Source organism: Anguilla anguilla, chromosome 3 (assembly GCF_013347855.1).
Source record: "Anguilla anguilla isolate fAngAng1 chromosome 3, fAngAng1.pri, whole genome shotgun sequence".
In the NCBI taxonomy this organism is placed as follows: Eukaryota; Metazoa; Chordata; class Actinopteri; order Anguilliformes; family Anguillidae; genus Anguilla; species Anguilla anguilla.
Genome location: NC_049203.1, coordinates 33,011,020 through 33,035,542, shown reverse-complemented (window position 1 = coordinate 33,035,542; position 24,523 = coordinate 33,011,020). Strand labels below are relative to the sequence as shown.

At 40.1% G+C, this 24,523-nt stretch overlaps 1 protein-coding gene across 5 annotated transcripts in view; it reads right to left on the bottom strand.

The window, feature by feature from the left end:
* Window positions 1-24,523, bottom strand: part of rapgef4 (Rap guanine nucleotide exchange factor (GEF) 4) — a 133,343-nt gene that overhangs the window by 97,491 nt on the left and 11,329 nt on the right. For all 5 annotated transcript variants that reach the window (XR_004764421.1, XM_035409630.1, XM_035409627.1 and 2 more), the window contains exons 2-3: window positions 20,569-20,711; window positions 364-452 (exon numbers count right to left, since the gene is read on the bottom strand). Coding sequence is in view for 4 of the 5 variants with exons in the window: in XM_035409630.1 (XP_035265521.1) it covers window positions 364-452; window positions 20,569-20,711 (232 nt within the window). In the remaining variant the exon portion in view is untranslated. The remainder of the gene's footprint in view (window positions 1-363; window positions 453-20,568; window positions 20,712-24,523) is intronic.

Sequence of the window (24,523 nt, the reverse complement as noted above, 5' to 3'; positions counted from 1 at the left end):
TTATCTTCGCAATTACGTTATTCATCCTCTACCAGAATGGCAACACCCCCCCCCCCCCACTCAAACACATTTGCTTAGGGCCACCAAAATGCTAGGGCCGGTCTTCAGAGGAGTAAAATATTATATATTGTATATATATTGTAGATTATATGCTCATGGAAGACATGTACCGAAATGAGCTTCCTTTCCCCCTGCCTGTCACCTTCCCTCTCCACCCCCCAATTCGTTAAGGACCTTCAACAAAACTACAAGTGTAGTGAAAACCCAAGATTAAAACCTGAGGCCTTCTGAGTGCTAGTTCAGTTCACAGATATATGAGTTGTATCATGTCTCTCTGTTATTCTTGGTTCTGGTTGTACTTGCCTGATGGTTGGCTGTCTCAGATACTTTGACATCAAGTGAGCCAGAGAGAACTGCATACCAGCTTGTTCCAAAGTCTCCCTGACGGTACACTGAAAAAGAACACAACCTTCATCATTATCATCACTAGTGGTAGGGTCTACGAAAGAGTCCACCTAAGAGTTAAAGGCTTTGTCAAATGTGAAATATAAGAGCACTTAAATGCATATACTGTAATAGCTACTTTCTTTTGTCTTAACCCCTTTAGGTGCCTCATTACAACTCATGAATGGCTGACTCTTAATGGGTCTTTCACAGAAAAAGGACCAATGTGCAATTGTAATTCACCTCATGTTATTGTGAATGGGCCCCTTTCAATATTATCTAAGAAGCAAAACAATATAAAACATATTAATATCAAAACAATATAAAATATATCACACTGATATTTGAATGGCCTCTGTATATGTGTAATAATTGTGGGTCATATGATTTCAGAAAAACAAAATAAAATAAAAATGTGTCTGTTCGCTTAATCAGACAAGTCATAAATACCAAGGAGCATTTAAGACAGCTGAGGAATAAAGTTGTATAAACGCACAGATCAAGAGGAAAAGGGTATTTTAAAAATCACAATCCCTGTTACAGTCATAGTCAATGGTTATAAAGTGGTCACATGTATTGTACCCACCAAAGGCAACAAAATTTGAAAACTTTTCAAGAGACAAATACATTCTCTAGTAGGGGTGTACAGAGACGTCATTATCTGTATCTGTATCTGTATAGAAGACAGGAAGTGGGCGTGGTTTATACCGAAAGTCAAGTTAAATCGGGCAAGTGCTGTATTTTCGAACCTAATATTGACAATGCAATTGTTGTGCCTTCAAAGCATCAAATTGATTTAATATTGGGATATAATTATTAAATATTTCCACATCCTCATACTGTACCATTTCATCTCTCTCTTTTTAAATTTTTTTTTTATTTTTAACTAAACTAAGTTTTATGAACTGTCTGAGCGCAGTGGCTCAAAGTTTGTTGGTGTGTGTGCCGGAGTTCCAGATACAACTAGCAGCCGTGCGTAACATTACCCGCCCGCCGCCCCACTCTCTCTCTCTCTCTGCCCCTGTAATGTCAGATAGAGGCTATGAGAACTCGACATGGAGCTTACTTTTTTTTCTTTTTCGAATCCGAATAATAACAAGCAACTTCGGGTAGAAGAAATATCTGTTTCCATCGCATTACTTGTGCTTTCCCGAATACAGTATTCGGATTCGGATACATCCCTATTCTCTAGCCACCATACATACATACACTGGCATGAAAAAGCATTTGCCCTAGAGGTCTGCACCGGCATGAAATTGAAGCCTGAACCCGGCCTGTACCCGAGGCCTTGAGACCCGACCAGACCAAACTCGACTGGTATTGCCAAATTTAAAACCCGAACCTGTACCGAAACTGAAATTGTGTGAACGCACACAGGCAAGAGTTTACAAGGCCTCCACAACTGAGCAACACAAGCTTGAATATAGGCCTTCCCTATGTTATTGGCCGCGAAAGAACGCAGACGAGACACTCGGGTGATTAAGTAGTGGTCCAAGAAGCACCACAAAAGCCCCACACAGCAGACCTATCCAGCTGAATAAGTCCTACAGGTCCCACAAGGCATCCGACAAGGATCAAGCTGTGTGTCTTGGAACTAAAGAAATGGGTGAATGGCTTCCCCTTTTCCACACCAAACTAGTGGTGTGCAGTTTGCAAAAGATTCATTCGAATTGAACGACTCTTTTACTAAATCAGGGGTAATGATTTGTTTTCTAAGTTGAGTTGTTTATCTTACCTATTCAACTGATCGAGCGACTCCACCTTCAGTTAAGCCCAAAATTATTCATACCCATGCCAAATTTTGAGTTATAGTGAATTTTTATTTAACAAATAGGTTTCTTCTGGCTGGAAATGGCATAAGAAGGTGACAAAAGACGGTAAGACATTGTGGTAGAGATATTAATAAAAAAACTACCTATTTTTATGTTGGTTTTTTTTTTTTTTTTTACATTTTTACAAAACATTCCATGTCCAAATTATTCATACCCTTTCTCAGTAATCAATAGCAAAGCCTTTATTTGCCACCACAGCAGTCAAACGTTTCTTATAATTGCCAACAAGCTTTTTGCATGTCTCCAGTCCTCTTTTGCGAAGATCTCCAGGTCCTTGAGGTTGGAAGGCTTCCTTGCCATCACTCTGATCTTTAGTTCCCTCCACAGATTCTCGATGGGATTCAGGTCTGGACTCTGGCTGGGCCACTCCAAAACGTTGATATTGTTTTCTGTTAACCATTTCTTGTCCACTCTGGCTGTATGTTTCGGATCATTGTCTTGTTGGAAGGTCCAGTGCTGCCCAAGACCAAGTTTTCCTGCAGACTGCCTGATGTTTTCCTCCAGAATCTTAATGTAGTCCTATTTTCTCATGATGCCGTTTACTTTGACAAGGTTGCCTGTCCCATTGGCTTTAAAACACCCCCAAAGCATTACATTCCCACCACCATGCTTGACCATGGGGTTGGTGTTCTTGGGGTTGAATGCTTCTCCTTTCTTTCACCAAATGAAAGCCACATCCACGTGTCCAAACAACTCTATTTTCGTCTCGTCCGACCACAGAATTAATGAGCAAAAGCTCTCTTCTTTGTCCAGGTGAGCTTTTGCGAAGGCTAGGCGAGCTTTTGTGTGCCTGTCTTGGAGAAGTGGAGTCCTCCTTGGTCGGCGTCCATGGAGTCCAGCCTGGTGCAGTGTCCGCTGGAGTGTCTGCCTTGAGATGTTGGTACCAGAATTGCACAGATTCTTCAGGATGGCCTTGGTGGTGATCCTTGGGTTCTTCTTAGCCTCTCGCACTACCATTCTTGCCAGCACTTTTGGCTTCCTACCACACCCTTTGAGATTTTTCACAGTGTGTAACTCCTTGTACTTATTGATGATTTTTTGCACTGTGGCCACTGGCACTGGAAAACACTTGGATTTGGCTTTGTAGCCTTTCCCCTTCTTGTGAGCAGCAACCGGAGGTCCTCACTGAGCTCTTTTGTTTTAGCCATGACTTGCAATTGACTAGAAACTGACTACAGAACAACTGCAACAGCTGTTCTCAATTTATAGTTGATTAGAATGCTCTAGAACATGGTAGAAATTACCAGGACCATTTGGAATGGTATAGAAGCTTGCATTTCCTCAAAAATGTGTGACAATTTCAATGGGTATGAATAATTTTGGACATGGCATTTTTTGTAAAAATGTTTAAAAAAAACATAGAAACAGATAACATTTTTCATTAAGAAGAAACCAGAAGAAACCTATTCGTCAAATAAAAATTCACTATAACTCAAAATTTGGCATGGGTATGAATAATTTTGGGCTTAACTGTACATCACACTCACCTTCCAACCAGCATGTTGTTAAGCATGATAATTTATAGCATTGTGCCCAGTTGGATTGCTCTAATTTTCCCCCTTCCTGATTTAATATTATTGCATATTTGTCACACACTGAATGGTTTCAGATCTTAAGACAATTGTAATATTAGACAAAGGAAAACTTAGTAAACACAAAACACATTTTTAAAATTAGTTTATTTACTTAATGAAAAATGAAAAAAGTTATCAAATACTCATATCACTTGTGTGAAAAAGTCATTGCCCCCTTCGTTACTCAATCAAGCAATTAACCAGATTTTATTCATAAACAGATTCAGTTAACTGAGCACAACCAGGCTTGATTGCAGTTAGTTCAGTTGAATCTAAACCTCACTCATATTGACCCTTACGATCAGAGTTCAGTAGTCACCACAAATTTTCTACAAGCATGCAATGCCACGATCAAAGGAAATTCCCAGAGATGAGAAAAGTTGTTGAAATATATTAGTCTTAAAAGGGTTGCAAAGCCATTTCTAAGGCTTTAGGACTCCACCAAACCACAGTGAGAACCATTATCTCCAAATAAAAAACACTTGGAACAGTTGTGAATATTCCCAGGGGTAGCCAGCCAGACAAAACTCCAAGAGCGCAGTAACAACTTATCCAAGAAGTCTAAAAATATCCCAAAAGAACATCCAAAGACCTGCAGGTCTCTCTACCCTCAGCTAAGGACAGAGTTGATGACTTCACAATAAGAAAAGGACTGGGCAAAAATGGGATTTATGGGAGAGTAGCAAGGCGGAAACCACTACTACACAAGAGAAACATTAATGCTTGTCTCACATTTGCAAAAAAGCACATGGATGATCACCAAGCCTTTTGGGATAATGTTATATAGACAGTCAAAAGTGAAAGATTTTGCACGACACGGGTCACATTATGTCTAGTGTAGAGCAAATACAGCATTTCACAGTAAGACCATCATACCAACAGTCAAACATAGTGGTGGTAATGGGGACCTGGACGACTTGGCATTATTGATGGAACCGTGAATTCTGCTCCATACCAGAAAATTAATAAGGTGAATGTCCGGTGATCTGCAAGCTGAAGCTGAAATGTAATTTGGTTATGCAGCAAGACAATGATCCAAAGCAAGTCCACATCTGAATGACTGAAAAGAGACAAAATGAAAGTTTTGGAGTGACCTAGTCAAAATGCTGACTTGAATCAAATAGAGACGCTGTGATAGGACCTGAAATGACCAGCTAATGCTAGAAAACCTACTGATTTGTCTGAATGCAAAGAATGGGGTGAAATTCATCCACAGCAACATGAAAAACTGATATCAAATTACAGGAAGCCTTTGGCTGCAGTTATTAAGTTTAAGGGGGCGATTACTTTTTCATATGGGTGATATGGGTTTTTGCTAATTATAAATGTAATAATTAGAAAAATATGTTAGGCATTTACTCATATTCCCTTTGTCTAAAACCTCAGCATGACAAATGAGAAAATCAGGAAGGGGGCATACTTTTTCACGGCACTGCAGTTGGCTGCAAAAACAGGATGGCCAGGACACAGATTGCTAAGAAGTACCTAAAAGAGCCTGCAGAGTTCTGGAAAAGGGTCTTGTGAACAGATGAGACCAAGATTCACTTGTATCAGAGTGATGGCAAAAACAAAGTGTGGAGACCAAATGCAACTGCTCAAGAACCAAAGCACCCCCCTCATCTGGGAAACATTATGGTGGGGGACTGGGGGTGTTATGGTTTGGGCATGTATGGCTGCCACAGGTAATAACTCTCTTGACTTCCGTGATCCCAGTGATCCCAAATATACCACTAAAGCAACAGAGTTTTTAAAAGATAAAACCGGAAAATTCTTGACTGGGCAAGTCATTCACCTGATCTGAAACCAATTGAACATTTGTTAAATATGTTATAGAAAAAACTTGCCCCCAAAACAAGCAGGATGGCTGCAGTTCAGACTGGCAGAGCATCACCAGAGAAGGGACTTTGCACCTCGTGCTATCTATGGGCTACAGACTTCAAGCAGTCATTGTATGCAAAGGATATGCAACAAAGTACCAAATGTGACTACTTTCATTTACATAACATTAATGTCACAAACATCATGGTGTCCAGAAATGGGGGCTACATATATATTTTATAATTGCTGTAATTTATACATATTGAAACAAAAATGTATAAAAAATACCCTTAAAGAGCATCTTGCAGGTTAAATTTTTTTACGAAATGTAAGGTAAGGTAAGGTAAGGTAATCTCTATTATCCCCAAGGGGCAATTTGTTGCACAGCCAGCAGTAAATACAAACATCAACAACAAGCAACACACACCAATCAACACACAAACAATTCACAAAAAAAACATAGAATTACCTAATATTATTTAAAAGGCCAATAGCAGGAGGGACAAATGAGTTTTTAAATCTATTGGTCCTGCATCTTGGCAGATTATATCTGCGACCAGATGGAAGTAACGTGAACTAACTGAACAAGGGGTGACTAGGGTCCGCAAAGATTGACTGGGCCTTCTTTGTGGCTCTGATTTTGTGAGGTTGGGAGAGGTCATTTAGGTTTGTGCCTGCAATTTTACTGCACATTCTGACAATTCTTTCTAACCTGTTCAAGGTAAGTGACCCAAACCAGCAAATAAAATAGAAGGTGAGAACAGACTCAATAAAACAAGAATAAAACATTCTCATACAAGTGGAGTCAACATTAAAACTTTTGAGCTTCTGATAAAAGTATATGCTGATGGACCTTTGCACAGACAACATCAGTATTTGGTTCAAATGTATACTTAACCTTGTCTGAAAAGACCATTTGAAAAGTTAATGCAGGATTTAATCATTTTTACAAGACATAAGGGCACAAAAAAACGGCTCTTTTTTCAACATCACGTCATATTACGTAACAGAAGGGAGTGTGTCTGCCTTAAGCCGGACACCCACGGCACGCGTAGCGGCCGCGAGCGCACGATGCGCGTACTACGCACGTAAGTGAAGCGTAGTTGAAGTACTGTTATTACAACGGCAGCGGGCAATGTCCTCTGATTTATATTTCATCCTTATATTAGGCTATTGGGGGTGTGTCACTAGTTCCCTACCATATATTTTATAAGCAGCTAAAAAATACAAGCCTTTTCATTTTTGTATTGTCCTTGCAGGGGGGAAAAAAAACTGGAACCTGGGAAAAATTCAAACTTAGTTTCGCTATTTTATTTTGCAGAGGGAGTGGGGTAAATTTGAAAATACACCACAGAAAGACGTAGCCTATTGAATGATGTAGAAGTGAATGCACCGAGCAGAAGTTTGTTAGCTTGAGTGTTGGAAGGTAGTTTTAACCAACAATTGCTCAGCCTATTTGACTTCTCTGATGTCTTCGTTCGCCGTGCTTTCAAAAAGGGCCTGTTAATAAGAATCAGATAATCCACAGAGCTTTAAAAAATCAGATTTAGTGGTCTTGCCGATGAAAATGCACCTATTTTATAAATGAAGTTGTAAGCAAGCCTTTATTGCACTTGTACTTCAAAGCTTCCGGTGTTCATGGAGTTGTGGTGTTCATATCCCTTCGAGTTTAAACTGTTACGCAATCTTTTTGACGATGAACTGATTTTACTAAATCTGATCATATAAATGTTTTGACGTGAATAACAAGACGACACGGGAATTCCCAACGGTTGATTATGGATTATTTATTATTATTATGATCATTACATATTCTTCATAAAGTTGGCACGCTTGTTAACCAAGCAAATAAATGAATACAGTTTGAGATTGATTATTATGTAGGCTACGTTGCGATTTAAGCTTATGGTAATTCTTTAAAGCCTTTACTTTCTCATGTATTTACATGTGTTAACAAAATATTACCAAATTAGCAAACTGAAAAAGGTCTCTCACCAAGTATTCACTTAACCCATAACCAACAGTCATGAACAAACGTGAAATACATGATGTAATCCCACTGCAGACTGCGAGAGCTACTAGGAATGTAGAGCTTTAAGCAAGCCTTTGCGTGACAAAGACGCGCTGTGCTGCTTACACGCCGCTTACGGTGAAGCCACACTATACGCGGCCCCGCTGCGCGGCGGCACCGCCTCCATTCACTTTGAATGAGAGGTGGCGGCCAGACCCCGCAATGCATGTTGGGATTGCCGGCGGCGCGGCTAGAGGCGGCGAGGCCGCGGGGGAGATGGCAAAAATTCAACTTTGACCCCCTCGCCGCGTCGCGGTAACCAATCTGATTTGATCTAATGATCCGTCAAGTAAATTGTCCCTATTTTTTTCTAATTTTAGTTCTACATTCTATCGTTCCACAATGGAGGACCTAACTCGTAATTTCCATATCGGGTTTCCCGACTTAATAAAATCTCCTACGGAGACATTGATAAGAGGAACGCTACTATCACTGTCCAGTCTGAATAAAAATCATTTTGCAGTAACCTAGCTCTGAAAAATGTTAATAAGCTGCCTAGCTAGGCTGTCTAATGTCTAGCTATAGTTAGTAACAACAAACAATAACAAACAAACAAAAATCTTCCTAATGTATTAGTTACTAGTTGTTCGTTTCTACCAGCCACCTAGCAGTAACTTTGAAGGCATTATCTGGCTAATTAGCCAGACAATGTTTTTGTTGTTGGTTGTTACTCCCTAGCTAGACATTAAACAGCCTAGCTAGGCAGCTGACTAACATCTTTCAGATCTAGGTTACTGCAAAAATTATTTTTATTCAGACAGGACAATGAATATGAAACACGATATTAAACCCGGTCAACATTTAACAAACACAACTGTCTGTCAAATATAGGTGACACGCCCACAAACAGCCGATTGTGGGGACGCGGCACGGAGACACCGTCGCCGCGTATAGTGTAGCTTCACCGTAAGAAGAATGGATCTCAACGGGACTCCCTGAAAACTTGATATTTCACCCGGATGGGCGTGGTTTTGCTCAATGGCGGGCGCGGCCATGTTGTCGATTTGGAGCCAAAACCATAGAGTTAAGTGGTTCTGTGATTTTTACAATGTGATTGACAGTACGGTGCGGAAAAGCCCATCAACCTGAACGAACGATTGCAGAACGAACTTGAGGCTAGCTGACTGTCTGCCGTTATGTTTTAAAATATATTATCAAATGTTTACGGAGTTTAATTTCCATCCGTGACTGTACTGTGTCATGTAATCACGTTATATGTATGACATTAATAATACAATTATGTTCAGTTATCTTCAATTTATGTTTCTCAGCAAAACAAATATGCTTAGCTAGCATGTCAGCTTGCCAGTGAGCTAGGTAGGCTATCTGTGGTTAGCTCACGCATTAGCAATATGAACCACAGGGGAAGAACATCGACTACACTGATGGTCAATCAATCAGAGATGTGTAGGCTACTGGTGATTTGACTAGGCAAATTTTCATATAACTGTCTGGTAGACCTGCTGTTAACCGAGCAAGTTATCCTCGTAGGTATTCGCCACAGTCAGTGAATGAGCCAGTAACTGCTACTAGCTACTCCATCGCCGTTTGTGGTGTTCACTTGCTGGGTGACGCTAGCTGACTGATCGTTCGCAAGTCACTTTCTACCGAATAAAAATTAACACTGTCAGTGGTGATTAACAAATCTACCAAGTATTTTAATAACTGATCTGCAGACGTGTAAATATGACAACGCACTTTGTACAGCAAGATTTCCACCTGGTGCATGAAGACAAAAATAATGTACATTGAATTTCTAATTATTATTAGGCTATTAATATTTTTTTCTTGTAAATCATCAAAACCAATGGAGAAAAGCCAATATACGCAAGGAGCCCCCAGGACTGATTCTGAGCACCACTGTCTTAAATGCTCTTGTCGGTCTCTTAAATGCTAAAAACATGTTCCTTTCTAAATGCCAGTCTTACAAAGATGGTTAATTTCGTTAAATTCTGTGTGTGTGATTTCATCGTGTGTTGTATGTTATTCAGCAAATAAACCTTAAGACCCTTAATTCGCTTTGTGAAACTGAAAATTTTGCAGTGTTTATCCCCAAATCTGGATTATAGTAGCTTTAGCCGCGTTTCCACCAAAAGTACCCGGAACTTTTAGTCCCAGGAACTACTTTTCAAGGAACTAAAAGGTTCCTTCAGCCCATTGTTGTCTGCGTTTCCACCGCGGTCTAAAGTCCCGCGAAGATTAGGCAAATTAGCCCACTGACGTATGAAAAGGCGACGTTGTCGTCGGTCCATCTGTCCTATGATTTCTTCTGTAACCCCATACTACCACCGAAGTAGCCTACATTATTTTCTAATAACCGGGACAGCCCGGAGGGGTTTATTCCACTTATATACAACGGGTTACCAACAATGACTATACATGGTTACTTTTGTAATTATTGATTTTTATCGATTTAATAACCTGAAATTGAAATATTCTTCCGCAGCCGTTTGGGCATATTTTACCGCTGTCAAGCAAAACTGTCGTTGGTAGTTGAACTTGGACCGTCGTTATACAACAAATAGGATATAACAGTAGTCAATAGTCAGATTGTAACTGTTTTATATATCCTCTCAAACACATTCATTATGTTTTTATGCGAACATTCACTTTCATGTCTTGACATCCGAAGCGACAGAATGCATTCACATTCCACAAATAACTGGCAACAACAGCAGAAAACATGCACACGTTGTAAACAATTTGCTGTTGAATTGATTACTTTCTCATCGTCAATTCCATATAGGCTAATCGCAAAATTACAAGAATAGAACGAAAACTCGGACTTGCGTGAAAATTTAAATTAGCAGTGGTACAGCCACCGTTTGCTTTCCTTCAAAGTTACTGCTAGCCGAGCAGCGAAGTGTGCCCTCCAGATGCGAACCATGCACCATAAATTAGTCCATAGTCTTCCTGGTCTTTTTGTGGAATTGAAGAATGGCAGAGTAAAATTACGGCAGTCTGAAAAAGCAAAAGGGACGATTACTAGAATTAACCTGTTATTTTACCCTGACAAAAAGTGCGGAAGGTGATTTCCAGTTTGCTTTTACTGTATCACCAATGTAAATTACGCAGAACTACCGCATACCTCACATAACTGTATCAAACGTTTTGAGTCATTTACAACGGGCTAACAAAGAAAATCCGGAAGAAAATATTCAGCAACCGAATTAAACCGTTTGAATGCTTTGGTACGTAATATGCTGTCCCAGCACGAATGCTTAGCATTCTATGAAACAAATACTAAAGCAAGAAAAGAACAGAAGAGCACACGTTATAATTCCAAGACGTTGGCAGGCTATAACCAAAAGTAGGCTACTGCGCCGCATAACATACAAGTTTGATTTCAAGTTATTATGAAAATAAATCGGTTTGCGGCTGCAGATTTTTTAAAATGGCGGTTGAAACAAAACACTGCAAGTAGTTGACCAATCAGAAATTTTCAGGGCTTGCGGGGTAAAATAAAGTCCCCGGAACTTAATTTAGACCCTAGTTCCTGCGGTGGAAACGCACTGAGTTCCTCAAAAGGTTCCTAGTTCCGGGGTAAAGTTCCTGCGGTGGAAACGCGGCTTTTGTCACATGCGTGAAGCATGGCCCAGGTAGACATTTACGGAATGTACACGACTGACAAGCCGTCAAACACGTTTGACAGATTGAATATTTGCCGGTTAGGGTTAGCTAGCTAGTCAAATGGCTTGGTAGCCGAAGTTGCGAGCTGTTTTAGCATAGGCTACTGGACTTCCAAATATAGCAAGCTGATTACGCTTTCTGCCAACTAATTATTTGGTTAAGTACGCTAAAGGAAATAGTAAAAATGACTCGGCTACCGAAAAACTTGAGAGGAGGATTATTTTATGGTCGTCTACTGCAGCTGTAAATAGCACACGCCATAATGAAATCACTACGAAATGGGATGCCTGCATTTTCTGCCTTCGCACAGGTGGACCGTGGTTGGAGCCGCAATGTCAAGGCCAAGAGCCGCCACCTCCCACCCCAGTGACCATAGACTGTAGCCCCTACTGTAGCTTAGTCCTCGGCAGTAATCAGGAATTGACGCAAACTGTACCTCATTGGTCCACAACAAATATTATAACAGTGCCCAAATGACACAATAAATCATGAAATCGACCCACGAACAGTCATAAGACGAATAAAATACACATATTGTGACTATTTGTACTCATGAGAAAAATTTTTTGACTTTGTATTTTGACCGCATTTGTACCGTAGACTTACATGGAAACCGGATATGAAAACACCTATACTGGAGCAAACCATAGTGGTGCTAGTGAGCAACCAGGAACAACAAGACCAGCAAATGAGCTTCAAAAATGAAGTCTGGTTTTGGCCACTTGGTTTGGTTGTGTGTGTTTGTTTGTTTCTGTATCTGTCCGCAGCTAATCTCGCATACTACTGGGCCTATCAGCCTACTACTTGTTGTGCATGCTGACAGCAGCCCAAGGACCTGAATTCTCGAATATTTTGCAAATTGGTCAACGACAAGTATTTTATTTGAATTAATCTCCATCCTTGTCCATTGAAATACATTGGCTGCTAACTCCTCACTCCTCCTAACCGGCCGGTAGGGGCCGCAAGTGATCAACAACCGCTTCCGTTTGGAATGAAAGACCAGCGATGTAAAATGTCAAATTCAACGTTAAAATGCCAACAAAATAATCCGCCAACTAACAGGGTACGTTAATGTTTGAATCTGTGGCAGTTATTTTGTTGGCGTTTTCACATTGAAATTGATATTTTACATCGCTGGTCATTTGGAATTGTTCCTGTCCAGATTTGAAACAAAAGTGCCAGACTATAACGTCAATGTTAGCTCTGTTTAACACATCATGGCTGATATGAATGCAATTAGCTAACATGTCACCACCTTTAGCGTTACTTCACTGAATCAGCATTTTTGGGATTTTCAGTGGGACATGGTAAAAACTTGTAATATTGTATTTGTCTGGTTGCATTGATTGTGTAGCCTCTATTGTTGCATCAGCAAAGCTAACACGCCGGGTGGAGATCTGCACTCTACTGAGTGCACTCTTCCAGTTATCTTGTGTTTTCTGAAGGTATTGATGGCGAAGAATTACGGAATTACAAAAGCACAGAAGCATATAATTATCTGCACAGTAAATAAATAGGTGTAAAGTACTGTTCAAGAAACACAGCGACTTTATATTTCTGAAGGCAGCAGTAGAGCCCAGCCAGAGCGTCAATCAAGCTAAACATACAGCGTGGGTTGGGTAATGCTGAAGAAAAGTGGAGTCGTGGAGACAGTTGGCTGCTCATGCATTGCCGGGTTAGGGAAGTCATGTAGCCATACAGCAGCTATTCTATGGATGGTATTCATAAACTCAAATATCTCCTTTCTATTGTTTAAACATTGGAACAATTAAATATATTTACAAAGACACTAATTAATTGTGCTTTTATTGCCGAAAAGGATATATGCTTCATGCTTAAGAGTAATGCCAATAGTAAGTGTACAAATGATGAAGATGTCATTATTGCAGGTGCAGAATGCAGTGGTCAGTGGAAAGACAGGGCTCGCATGTACAGATGAGCAGCGCAGGTGGAATGCTCCAGATCGGGGTGCAGTACCGTGGGCTTTTTATCGACAAAGTGGAACAAGCAAACATACACTCTCTTCGGAGGATATTTTAGTCTCAAAGCCACAAGCCACGCTAGTTTCCGTTCCTCCTTCGTCGGCATGGAATGCAGGGTGTAGGGCACAGGGCACGGACATTTTTGTCGAAATTGTTGATGTTCTACACAAGAAGTTTCTGACAAAATATTCAGTTTCCTTGAATTGTTGTGACAACCAACAACGGCACAAGTTGAACCTGAGCTCATTTTAAAAACAATTTAACATTTATAAGTTAGCTAATTAATATAACGTTGCTTTGGGCTAGCTATGTTTGTTGCTCTCATGGTGGCATTCAGTCATACAGTTGCAAGGCACCCGGACACAGAAAACCGGCAAGTGGCATGGCATCTGTCATGGCAGCACCCATAGGCTTCTGAAGAAACATGTGGATTGTTCAACTTGACTGCTCTCCCTTCTGTTACGTCACTTCTGGTTTGGCGTTTTTAGATGCGGAAGTAAAATTCTCTCACAGAAATGACTCCAGGGCTGCGGACGTATAGTCTTTTTTGCTTAGGACGGTTCCTAACTGAGTGAAATGACCTGGAAGTATCTAAGTGGCAGCCATGATGAGAGCTGGTCGAATTTTCTAAATGCTAAGGAAAGGTGCTTTAATGCGTCCTTATCTCCTTTAGCATAGGGTACACTGGACCATCCTTTGCTAAATGAAAGGAGATAATGCCGTCCCACAATTCCTTGCGGCAGCAACATTTAAAGACACGCACCATTCGACCGTTCACGAAAACAAACGATCAACATGACTGAGTTGTGTGGTGGTTCTTATGCTATTATATGCATAGGCTTATAATCAGATCATAATCAGCATATTAACCATAACACAGAAGTCTGTCTTTCAAGAAAAATGGATATGAGACATTTTTAGCCAGATGATGTTTTTAATGCAACATGTTTGAAACTTAAGAATGATGACAGTAGTAGATTTGTAGGCCTAACATGTTATGCCTATCTTGCATTAAATTTAACAATTATTTTCATACAATCATACTAATTGGGATTCATGTCAATAAATATGAGTGGACAGGAGGGTGAGCATGAGCAACCATTCTCAATGTGACAACCATTTCGTTTCACTTTTGTAACTGGTAGCCTATATTCCTTTTTTTATTTCAATTCCAACCTTGGTAATGAAGTAATATTTTTCACCAGGTTGTCCACGTTTATATAGCCTGCATGAAACAACATGGTAAGAACGCACGGGGCGAAGTATCTAAGATGCACTTTTAGTAGTCCATCTTCGGAACATTGTAGTTTCACCAGGGCAGACCCAGATCAATAACACCCGCCGTCGCATAATTACGTAGCCTAGTGTAAGTGTAACTGCAGTCGGATTCTCTTAGCACCGCGGTTGTCTTTTCCTAAGTCCTTATGAATTCTCATTCACATCTTTCCTTGACCTCACGATGTTTTCCATCGAGGTCAAGGAAAAGTGGTTAGGAAAAGACATAGGACATAATTTTTTTGACTATTCGACCGCAGCCCAGAAGTCACTGTATTGTATGTATATAAGTATATTTTTATGAAAATCTAGTTCCTACATCATTTCCTACACACTGATTCAATATGCTCTTTAAATAAATAGCTGAGAATGTGCGCTGTATCCGCATGTAAATTGTGGAGTACAGAGCCAAATCAAGTAAAAAATATATTTGTCCCAAACATTATGGAGCTTACTGTGTATGGCCAATCAATGCAAAATTCAGACACTGGCCATTTCCCTCTATCAATTTGGAAAATAAGGGACCCTGCTGCTACTTTACTGAACTATCAAGGTGCATGGACTAAAATTGACTATCAAGTTGCAACAAGGAAAAAGAATCCAACATCTGAACTAGACACCAACCAATACTGTAAATTTGTATCTTCCTAACAAGACGTTTTGTGATTTTCTGGGATATTTTAAAACTGGACCAATTCCTAAAATTTTATTTTACAATGTCACCATCAGTTGTTCTACAGCTCTTACTACGATGTCTACTAATTAAACATATAGGTTTCATTTTTGTTCAAGTAGAAGAGGACAGTGCTGAACTCACTGATATGAAGCACAGCACCAAATATAGAGTACAAGTACTTTAGTGTGAACAAAATGCAGCAATTGCTCAGATAATGAAAAATAATTAGAACATTGGGCCTCATTCATCAACCGTTTTAAGAAGAAAATAATTTTCTTCTGAAAACCCACTTACGCAGTTTTCACAAAGATTCTGACATTCACCATGTTTTCTTATTTGGGATTTGTTCTTAGGTCAGAACAGAATCTACGCACACTCAAGAGCACACTTACGCACATTTGAGTGCTGACGTTTGTGAAAAATTGGTTATTGCGTTTTCTTTAATTCTACAGTTGTATGATATTATAGGATTTAAATTACAATAATATTTTTATCATTTATAATATTTTTTAATAATTATTTTCATTATTTTACAAAGCATTAAGGTTCCAGGTTCCGCCTCAGATGGTGGTTGCCTCAGCGGGAGTTCATCTGTAAATAAATGATTAAAATCAAACCATTGTAGTGAGTTTTTATTTTTGGGGGTTTCAATTATGTAATGTTTGGTCTATACTGCAAAAGCAAATGTTTAAATTTTGAATACAAACTAAGCACTTAGGTAACACTTTTTAAACGCATGGACATGTTGAAGAAGAGAGCACTTATTCAGAGGCGTCACTAGGGTGACACCATCAGAGGGTGCTGACACCAAAATGACTGGCAATAAATTTTTTGTGCAGCAACGGGTTGAAACAGCTAGTTTCTCCGATGCTGTTTACTGCTGGTTGATTTAATTTGCGGTATTAATGTGACGAGAAGCGCTTTGTCGTTTGAATGCATAACATGCAATTCCTTGTGCCCACTTCCACCAGCATTTTTGTTTTGCCTCAGATTTGACATCAAACCATTTTTTTTTACTTCATCAGTTGTGCAACCTTCTCCGGATACAGCGTTCACTGAACGAGTAATAGCATCCCATGCATCTTTTTTTTGTGCTATTTTATATCCACTACTGATGCTACTAAATATGAAAGGTTGTTTGCTGTTCACTTCCTGGAGCAGTACCTCCACTTCAGAACTACTGAACATCTTTAGATTTTCGTTTGGGCATTCTTGACTTCTCTCTCAACATTTCTTTTCAATTTCTGTGTGTGATTTCTGTGTGCACACGGCCCTGCAGTCTCATGCCCTTTTGTGGAGACGGGCGGCGGCCCGCTCGCACACCTCCAGAAGCACAGCGTGGGGTTGGGCGTTAGCCGTCCCCATAGCCAGTGCTAACTGGGTGGAAGGAATGGCGTCCTCCTCGCCTGAGTCATTATACACAACTGCCACGTTGTCGTGCTCCGAACCAGGCGCCTCTTCCTCCATTATAGGGGTACCGTAGAGGGAGAGGGGAAGGCCCAACATGTCTGGGTTGGACTGGTCAGCCCAGCTCAGGGTCGGAGGGCCTTGCGGGGGCCGAGGGGCCGTAGTGCTGTCGTCCTCTTTATCAGAGTCCTCCTGACCGAGGTCGTTGTTGTGGGTAGCAGCAACTCTCAATCTTCGCCACCGCAACCTCCTGGGCAAAGCCAGGCAGTGGCTGCAACTCTCCGAAGTGTAGAGGGCCTCCTGGGCATGTTGAAAACCCAAGCACATGACACAGAGAGGATGGGTATCTTTGGCAGCAGTGAGAGCACCGTAAGCGCCCGGATAGGCTCACGAGCGTAGCTCTCGGAGAATTCAAGAGAGACGGGCTTACAAAACAGCCATGTAGTGGGAAGCTAGCAGACTGGCTAAGCTAATAAAGGCAGCGTGGGTGGCTGGCTTTAAGCACGAGCAGGCTAGCGTGGTTGGCCAGAAGTCCTGTTCCACGTTAGCGTGAGCAAGGAGGTGTATCGAAGGCGTGGGCTGCCGGATACAGAAGGGAGCTAGCGAGTGAGGGCGACAAGCTAGTGAGCTTATCAGCACTGACCGAACTCTCAAGCCTTTCATATCCAGCGGAGGCCAATCCAAGGATATGTCCTCCTGCGGACAGTTAACTGATAAGGTTCTTGTGAGATGCAAGGTTGAGGCTGTGAGCACAGTCTGGATGATCGCGAGAAGCGAATGTCAACTGATGAGTAGTAGCGCTGTAGCGTCCTATATGCTCTTACAGGAGGGCGGTGCCTCCTGTAGCACTGGACGCGCTACTGTCTGTCAGAACCAGACTTGTGGTGCAATTGGATGCTTCCGAGGAGTCATGACCAGATGTCATTCCCCATAGGTGGATCTCGAATATGAGATGATGAAAGAGAACATTAAACAATTAATCTAGAAATACGAGAAAAGAGAGAGAGAGACGGATATGCCAGACCTTGCCAAAGTGTTACTCACTCCCAGTTTAAGCGCTACAGGATGAAAAGAAAACCAGCTAAAAACACACCACCAAAGAACCACCACCAGGGGTTAAATTGGGGGTGGATGGCGTCCACCCACCTTTGGTAAATAAATAAATCATTTTGACCGGCAGTTTTACGAATAACTATGAGAATACAGTCCATTTTTCGTATGCTCCAGTCCATGTGTTCCCTCTAGCCAGTTACTCGCTCAACCAATCAAAAATCCGAAGAAAAAAAACTCAGGAGGAACAGTCGTTTATATAGACAGACACAGAAAGAAAAATATCTTTGATTGTTTGGAAGTGGACGCAGTAGGTAATTTCATTAACATGTAATTTCATCTATGCAACATTTTAAAGAGAGATTAATAAACAGCCCCCACGAACGCCGGCTATTATTAACGGCAACTTTGATTGCTTGAGCAAAATCAGCAGGTTGCTGGTCAGTAGCTAAGCTAGGATTGAATATTTCCCACATACATAATGTTTTATTCAAGCGGCGACTGGTGAGCTGAAAATTGGTGGGGCGTAAAACATTCCTTTAAACTAATCATTGATCTCAACCTGTTTTCATTAGTAATTTTTCCTTTATTATCAAGCGTGCCAACGATCGGACTAATCAAATGGCAAGTAGCCTAACACACAGCCTCTTCATACCGTGTTAGGGGGATTAAATCATAAATTCAATTTATCCGTTAAAAATCAGTTTTAATCACCTAGTAGCCTAGTCTACACTTAACAAACAAGATACACCAACCAGTCTGGTATCTACCGTGTTAGCTTTCAGAATAACCAGCAAAAACAAAACCTACACTTCAATTTTGTTTACAATCTACGCATTGCAGATATTTGCCATGAATTTGAGTGCGGAGAAAGAAGTGCATGTCTCCACAAATAATGTTGATTAAAAATGTGCACAATTTCGTACTGCAAATGAAAATGAATGTAGGCTATAAGGCCTAGGCTACTCGCTAAAACTGCCTATTTGGGGAGAGCTGGCTATATATGATAGTATTGCTATTGAGTAGCCTATTTTGTGGATTAATTGCATTGATACTCAAGGAAAATCGGGAAGATTCCGCCACTGCTTAGTGATTAAATCTGATTTTTCTAAATCGCATTTATCATTTAATCTCCCTAACACAATGCAAAGAAGCTGTGTGTCCCTTTCCAATTGCTTAGTCAGATCATTTGCATGCTTTTTAATCAACTGAAAATTAATTAAAACAGTTTGAGATCAGTGATTAGTTTAAAGGAAAGTTTTGGAGGAAGAAAGGGAGGACAAAAGAGGAGGATGACCGATTATTTTTGTGGGTAAAAAAATTCTCAGCATTAATGACATTCAAACTTGAAATATTTTATGTAAAAGCTTGCATCAATATTATTTTTAAAACATTGTTTTCCTTAATTACAATTATGTGCACAACACATTAAAGATACAACTATTTTGAGCTGAGACATTCATTGGTTTGTACCTTTTTCCACCCACCTCCCAAATCCCAATTTAACCCCTGACCACCACCAAAATAAAATGAGAAAACTATTCTTCTGCAAGGCTCCAAAACCAAATGCAACACAACAACCTTTTTCCTGTGGTAAATACCTTATGCAGCATGGCTTGAGGATGTTTTGCCCTGATTGGGTGATGCCGAGTTAAGGTGTAGGATAGAAGGGAAGGGGGTCAGACTAATTTATGACAAGGACTGGCCTACCTAAAGATTGCATTCAACTTAAAATAATGGGAAATGTTAGGCATGTAGGCATGCAGGGTCTTCGACCCCCGATATGGTGTCCTGTGTCATCTAGTTTGTCTCTTCTGAGGAGGTGAGACCCATAGATTGTCTGCCTAGATTAGGGTGTCAGTGGATTTTAAATTGCCCCAATCACATTTGCTTTGATGCTTGTGACGGGGAGGCCAGGGCACATTCTTATTCACTGTTTCTCTCTCTAAGGCCAAAATCTAAACACTACATATCCTACACCAACAAATACTAACAAAGCGTATGTAAACTTTTGACCAACTGAAAATCTTATATAGTACATAAAAGCTGAAATAAATCTGTCTCTTAGCTATTATTTTGCAATGACTTAAAAATATGACTTAACACAGGAAATGTATGGTAACATGAAATGTGTGGAGTTGTGAAAAAATGAGTTTGAATGTCTTTACCTTAGGTGTATGAAACTTTTGGCCTCAACTGTAACAGGTAAAAACATTGTAGTCCTAATAGACAGTACTGTCCTCAATAACTCAAGAGAAATATTTCTAAAATGTGTTCTTATTTTTAATTAATGTTTAACTGTATTTTAGATGCATTGCTAAATATCTTAATTTCTGTGTGGGGCATCCCCTCTAATGACACACTTAACTCCAGCTTCCTATGATGCACTCCACATGGTGTTTTGGGAAAGCATTCAAATTTCACATATTAGTTATAAGACCTTGCAAGACCCAGAATAAAAGCTTAAAGGGATAGAGTTCACTTTCTGGGGCAGTTTTTGAAATAGTTCCACTTTTAGTGTGTGTTTTCATTGGCCCAGACAATTTTTCTGTGCAATAAAGGATATTTTAGATTTAAAAAATGTTTTTAAATATATAAAAAACAGAAAGTGAACTATCCCTTTAAGTTCCATTGCCATTGGGAAACAGGCCAGGTAATTTGTCAAAACTGGAAAATAATAAAACTAGCAAATACAGGTAACACACAAGGTGGTAACACAACTGCCATCCATAATGATAATACATTTAAAGTATTCAGCATTTTTCAAAGCAGAGTATTTAGACATTATTAGAAACTGAAGATGACCTACATGTGATCCCTTTTTCCAGGCATTCGTAGAAACCACAGAGGCAGATCTGCTGAAGCAGGCTGGGGTGGAACTTCTCAAAGGCCTTCACATCTTTCAGACGGGCCAATATGATGTCAATGTCTTCTCCAGATCGTTCTGCAGGCCTAGAGGTCAACAATTTGTAATAAAAATAACACCAAGCCAAACAATGAATGATATCCCTCATTGCTCAGTTCACTCTTCTGACAAACACCAATCCCACCTACATTTTGGTATCAAAATGATTTGAAGCCAATATACTGAAGATGCATGCTACATCTATTGTACCATGCTGAGCACTCTCTGCTCTGTGTGTTGTGTGTCACAAAACTGATCTACATTGCTGTGACCAGGGAAATGATAATGAAACTTCTCTACTTAATCTCAAAGCCACCCTTATGCCACTGGCTTCAATGGGAACCAGGGGCACTGGAACAGCCCCCTCTCTGCTCCTCCCACTTTTTTGGCATCACAGAGGCTTTCCTGTACTTTCACACATTGTATGGCAAGACCATAGCCTGCCTATACTGAGTGAGCTAACTGTGAAGTCCCTCAGTATTACAACTGTGTAGCTCAACTGGTGGAGTGCAGATTGAAAAGAAGTGGTAGCCAGCTGCATGCTTATTAGTGCAAGTAATTGTTAATTAAATTTTATTTATTCCATTTGGAATGTCTGAATGTTAATACAATTTTCTTTTATTTCAGGCATTCCAAATGTGGGAATAAATAAAATTGCATAAACAATTACTGAAAAAACACTAGTCCAATATTAAGTGAATTAAAAAAAATGTTGCTATAGGCAAATATTTAATAATTCAGAAAACAATAAATATATTTATGTCAAACATATTGAAACAAATGCCCTATTTATCAGGCTTTTGCCTGAGTGTATTTGGCATGGATAGATTTAAGCTTTGAGAATGATTTTATTTAGCATATTTACGGGAAACCACTTTACCAGATTTTTTCTCTACACATTTTCTGTGGACATATTTAGTATTAACAAGCAGCCATTTCTTTTTCTAATTAAGCACTCTGCCTTCTGTGATGCAGTGAGAGTATTTCAGCCACCCACCCCTGCATCTCCGACCAGAGACACTCAGATACTAAGATCATTGGAGAGCTGAACCATCTATTTCAGCAAAACACTATTCTTATCTCCCATCTATGCTGAAGGGCCACATCAGTATAAATATTTCACAGATCAACAGTTGTCTTTTTCTGCTTTAAGCCTTAGGCCATGTGCATTTGGCATACTATTGTTGATGCTAGAAAAATGCTGACATTAAATATTAATGCACATGGAAATTTGTCACTAACAGAATATAAAGTACACAAACAACAAAACAACATATGCTGTAAGTCCAACGAAAACTACTAGGTGAAGAATGAAAGACATGTAGTCACAAGAGATTTTGCCATGAATGCTTCAGTCTAATTTGAATTAGAATATATATTATCTCTGTGATTCTGGACTTAGAGCTGTGCTGTAGGAGGGAGCAAATAGAAACACTACAGGTAAAACAATAGAAACAGTCCTCTTATCTGAACCTCATATGGGATACCTGCAAAATAGCCGTTGTATTTCTGCAGGCCTTGCACAAATTTCAAAGCTCACCTAAGACTGTTGAAATGTAATTATTTTAATAGACTACTATACTGTATACTCATAAGGAGAAGGTACATACAAATAAAATAAGAATTTAATATGTTATGTAAAGTATAAATATGTCAGGATTCTGCCTTTGTCTCTGTTTTTCCTTTTTGGGCCACCAGATGAAGGCACTTCTGCTTTGTGTTCTGCTCGTTCCCCTGTGGTTAATTGTATTATGATTTTCAATTATTCAATTATTGTTTCTGTTCGTGTCTTGTTATCCCCTCCCTCTTTGGATTGATTGTTCTTTGAGTTCACCTGTGTCTTATTAGTTGCCCTGCCTATTTAAGTTCTCTCTTTCCTTGACTAGGGTGCTGGGTCGTTGCTGACTAGTAGTTTGCTAGAACGGTCTGTTTTAAGAGTTGCAACCGACTCAGTCGCTCCTTGCTGGAGGGACGAAATGGAGTGTGAAGTGGTAGAAGGTGGAAATAAGAAAAGGAAAAAAGGAATAGAAAATGAAAATAAGGATGAGAAATTTGTAGTAGGAACGAAGGTGGATCTTAAGCCCGGGTCTGGATGGGAAGCAAATGGAGTTTTTAATGACGTCCATGAAATAGGGAGATTAGTGAAGAAGAGTGGAGATTGGGGAAGTTAGGGCAGTGAGGGTAACCAGGGGGGGAATTATAATCATTGAGTGCCAGTCAAAAAGATTGAGGGATAAAGCGCTTAAAGCTAAAATATTTGGTTTGACAAAAGTTGTCTGTTTTTTCATGAGGGAAAGAGCGCTACGGAAAGGGGTGATCAGTGGGGTCCTGGTATCGGTATATGCTGACTGCTTCTTGGAGGTGGAGGGAGTATTCGAGGCGAGGCGAATGAAAAGTTATTGGGAGGGTAAAGAACAAGAAAGTGGCTCAATATTGTTAGAATTTGAAGGAGAACTAACGGAGAGGATTTATTTAGACCATGTTAGTTACAGGGTGAGGGTATATGAAAAGGTTCCACTGAGGTGATACTGGTGCCAGGAGTATGAACACGTGGCAGCAGTTTGTAGGAAAAGGGATCACAGGTGTAGAAGGTGTGGGAAAGATGGATGTTCGGATGAGGATTGCACAATGTCTAAAGACCAGGCAATATGTTTTCACTGTGGGGGAAATCATGAGGCGGGAGCAAAACAGTGTGAAAGAAGGAAGAGGGAAAGCGAGGTGGAAAGAACAAGAGTGCAGAATAAAATAACATATGCAGAAGCAATGAAGAGTGAGGACAGAAACGGGAGCTGTGAGGAAGGAACAGAACTGAAACAGGAAGAAAAGATCAAGTGCGATGTGACGGAGAAATGATGTATATGGATAGAAGAAGGTTCTTGGCTTTATAGCGATAGTGATCAATTGTGCTAGTGAAATAGAAACTAAATCAGAGAGTATCAAGATGGTGGTGGACGCAGTGAAAGAGATTTTGGGAATAACGGATGTGAAGGGGGACAAAATACAGGGAATTTTAGTGAAAGGGTTTGGAGGGAGTCAGATGCCAGGGATATAGGGAAATAAAGAATCGCAAGTCAGATATGGGAGGGTTGGGCTGTTTTATTTATTGTTTGAGAGAATTAAACCAGATAGCAATGCATACAGTAGGTGGCGGTAATGCACTAATTTAAGTTTTCCAACCGCCAATAAAAACCAAAGAAGCAGACTAGGGTGCTGGTTCCTTGTGTTTCCGCCTGTGTGCGTTTCTGCTCGTCTGTTGTACCCGTTATTCTGCCTGCCTGTTTTGCCTTCCTGTGTTCTGCCCTGCCCGATTTGTTCTGCGTGTTTTTGGGTTTTGGAAGTTCCGCTGTTTTCTTTTGGAGGATTTTTTTGTGTTCCTCTAAGTTGCCCTGCGTGGCCTCATTTTTTCGTTCCCAGCTTTTGTTCTCTGTTAAAGTCTGTTTGTATTCGCCTTTTGGAGTTTTTTTGAGTTCTCCCACTCTGTGTTTGGGTCCTGGTCCCCATAACCCTGACAAATATATGACATTAAACTCACAAAATTTATAGTAAATCAGTAAGTCTGACTAATGTGGGTTGGACACAGTGAATTTTCTATGTAGACGTATACATTTAATCAAATTTACAAATCTCTATACAAAATGATGTAAAATTGTTCTCATGTTCTGTATCTGATGTTCCCGCTGAATGGTAACAAGTAACCAAAGTTTACAGTCTGCAGGTTCGCCAGAAAAAAAGGAAATATAATTATTGTCGATGTTTTATTTTGTCCAGTCAATTCCACTTCATTAAATAGCATTGCATTAATTTAAATGTACACAAAAACAACAGGCTTCCAGCCCATTAGGCTTGAAAGACCAACAAG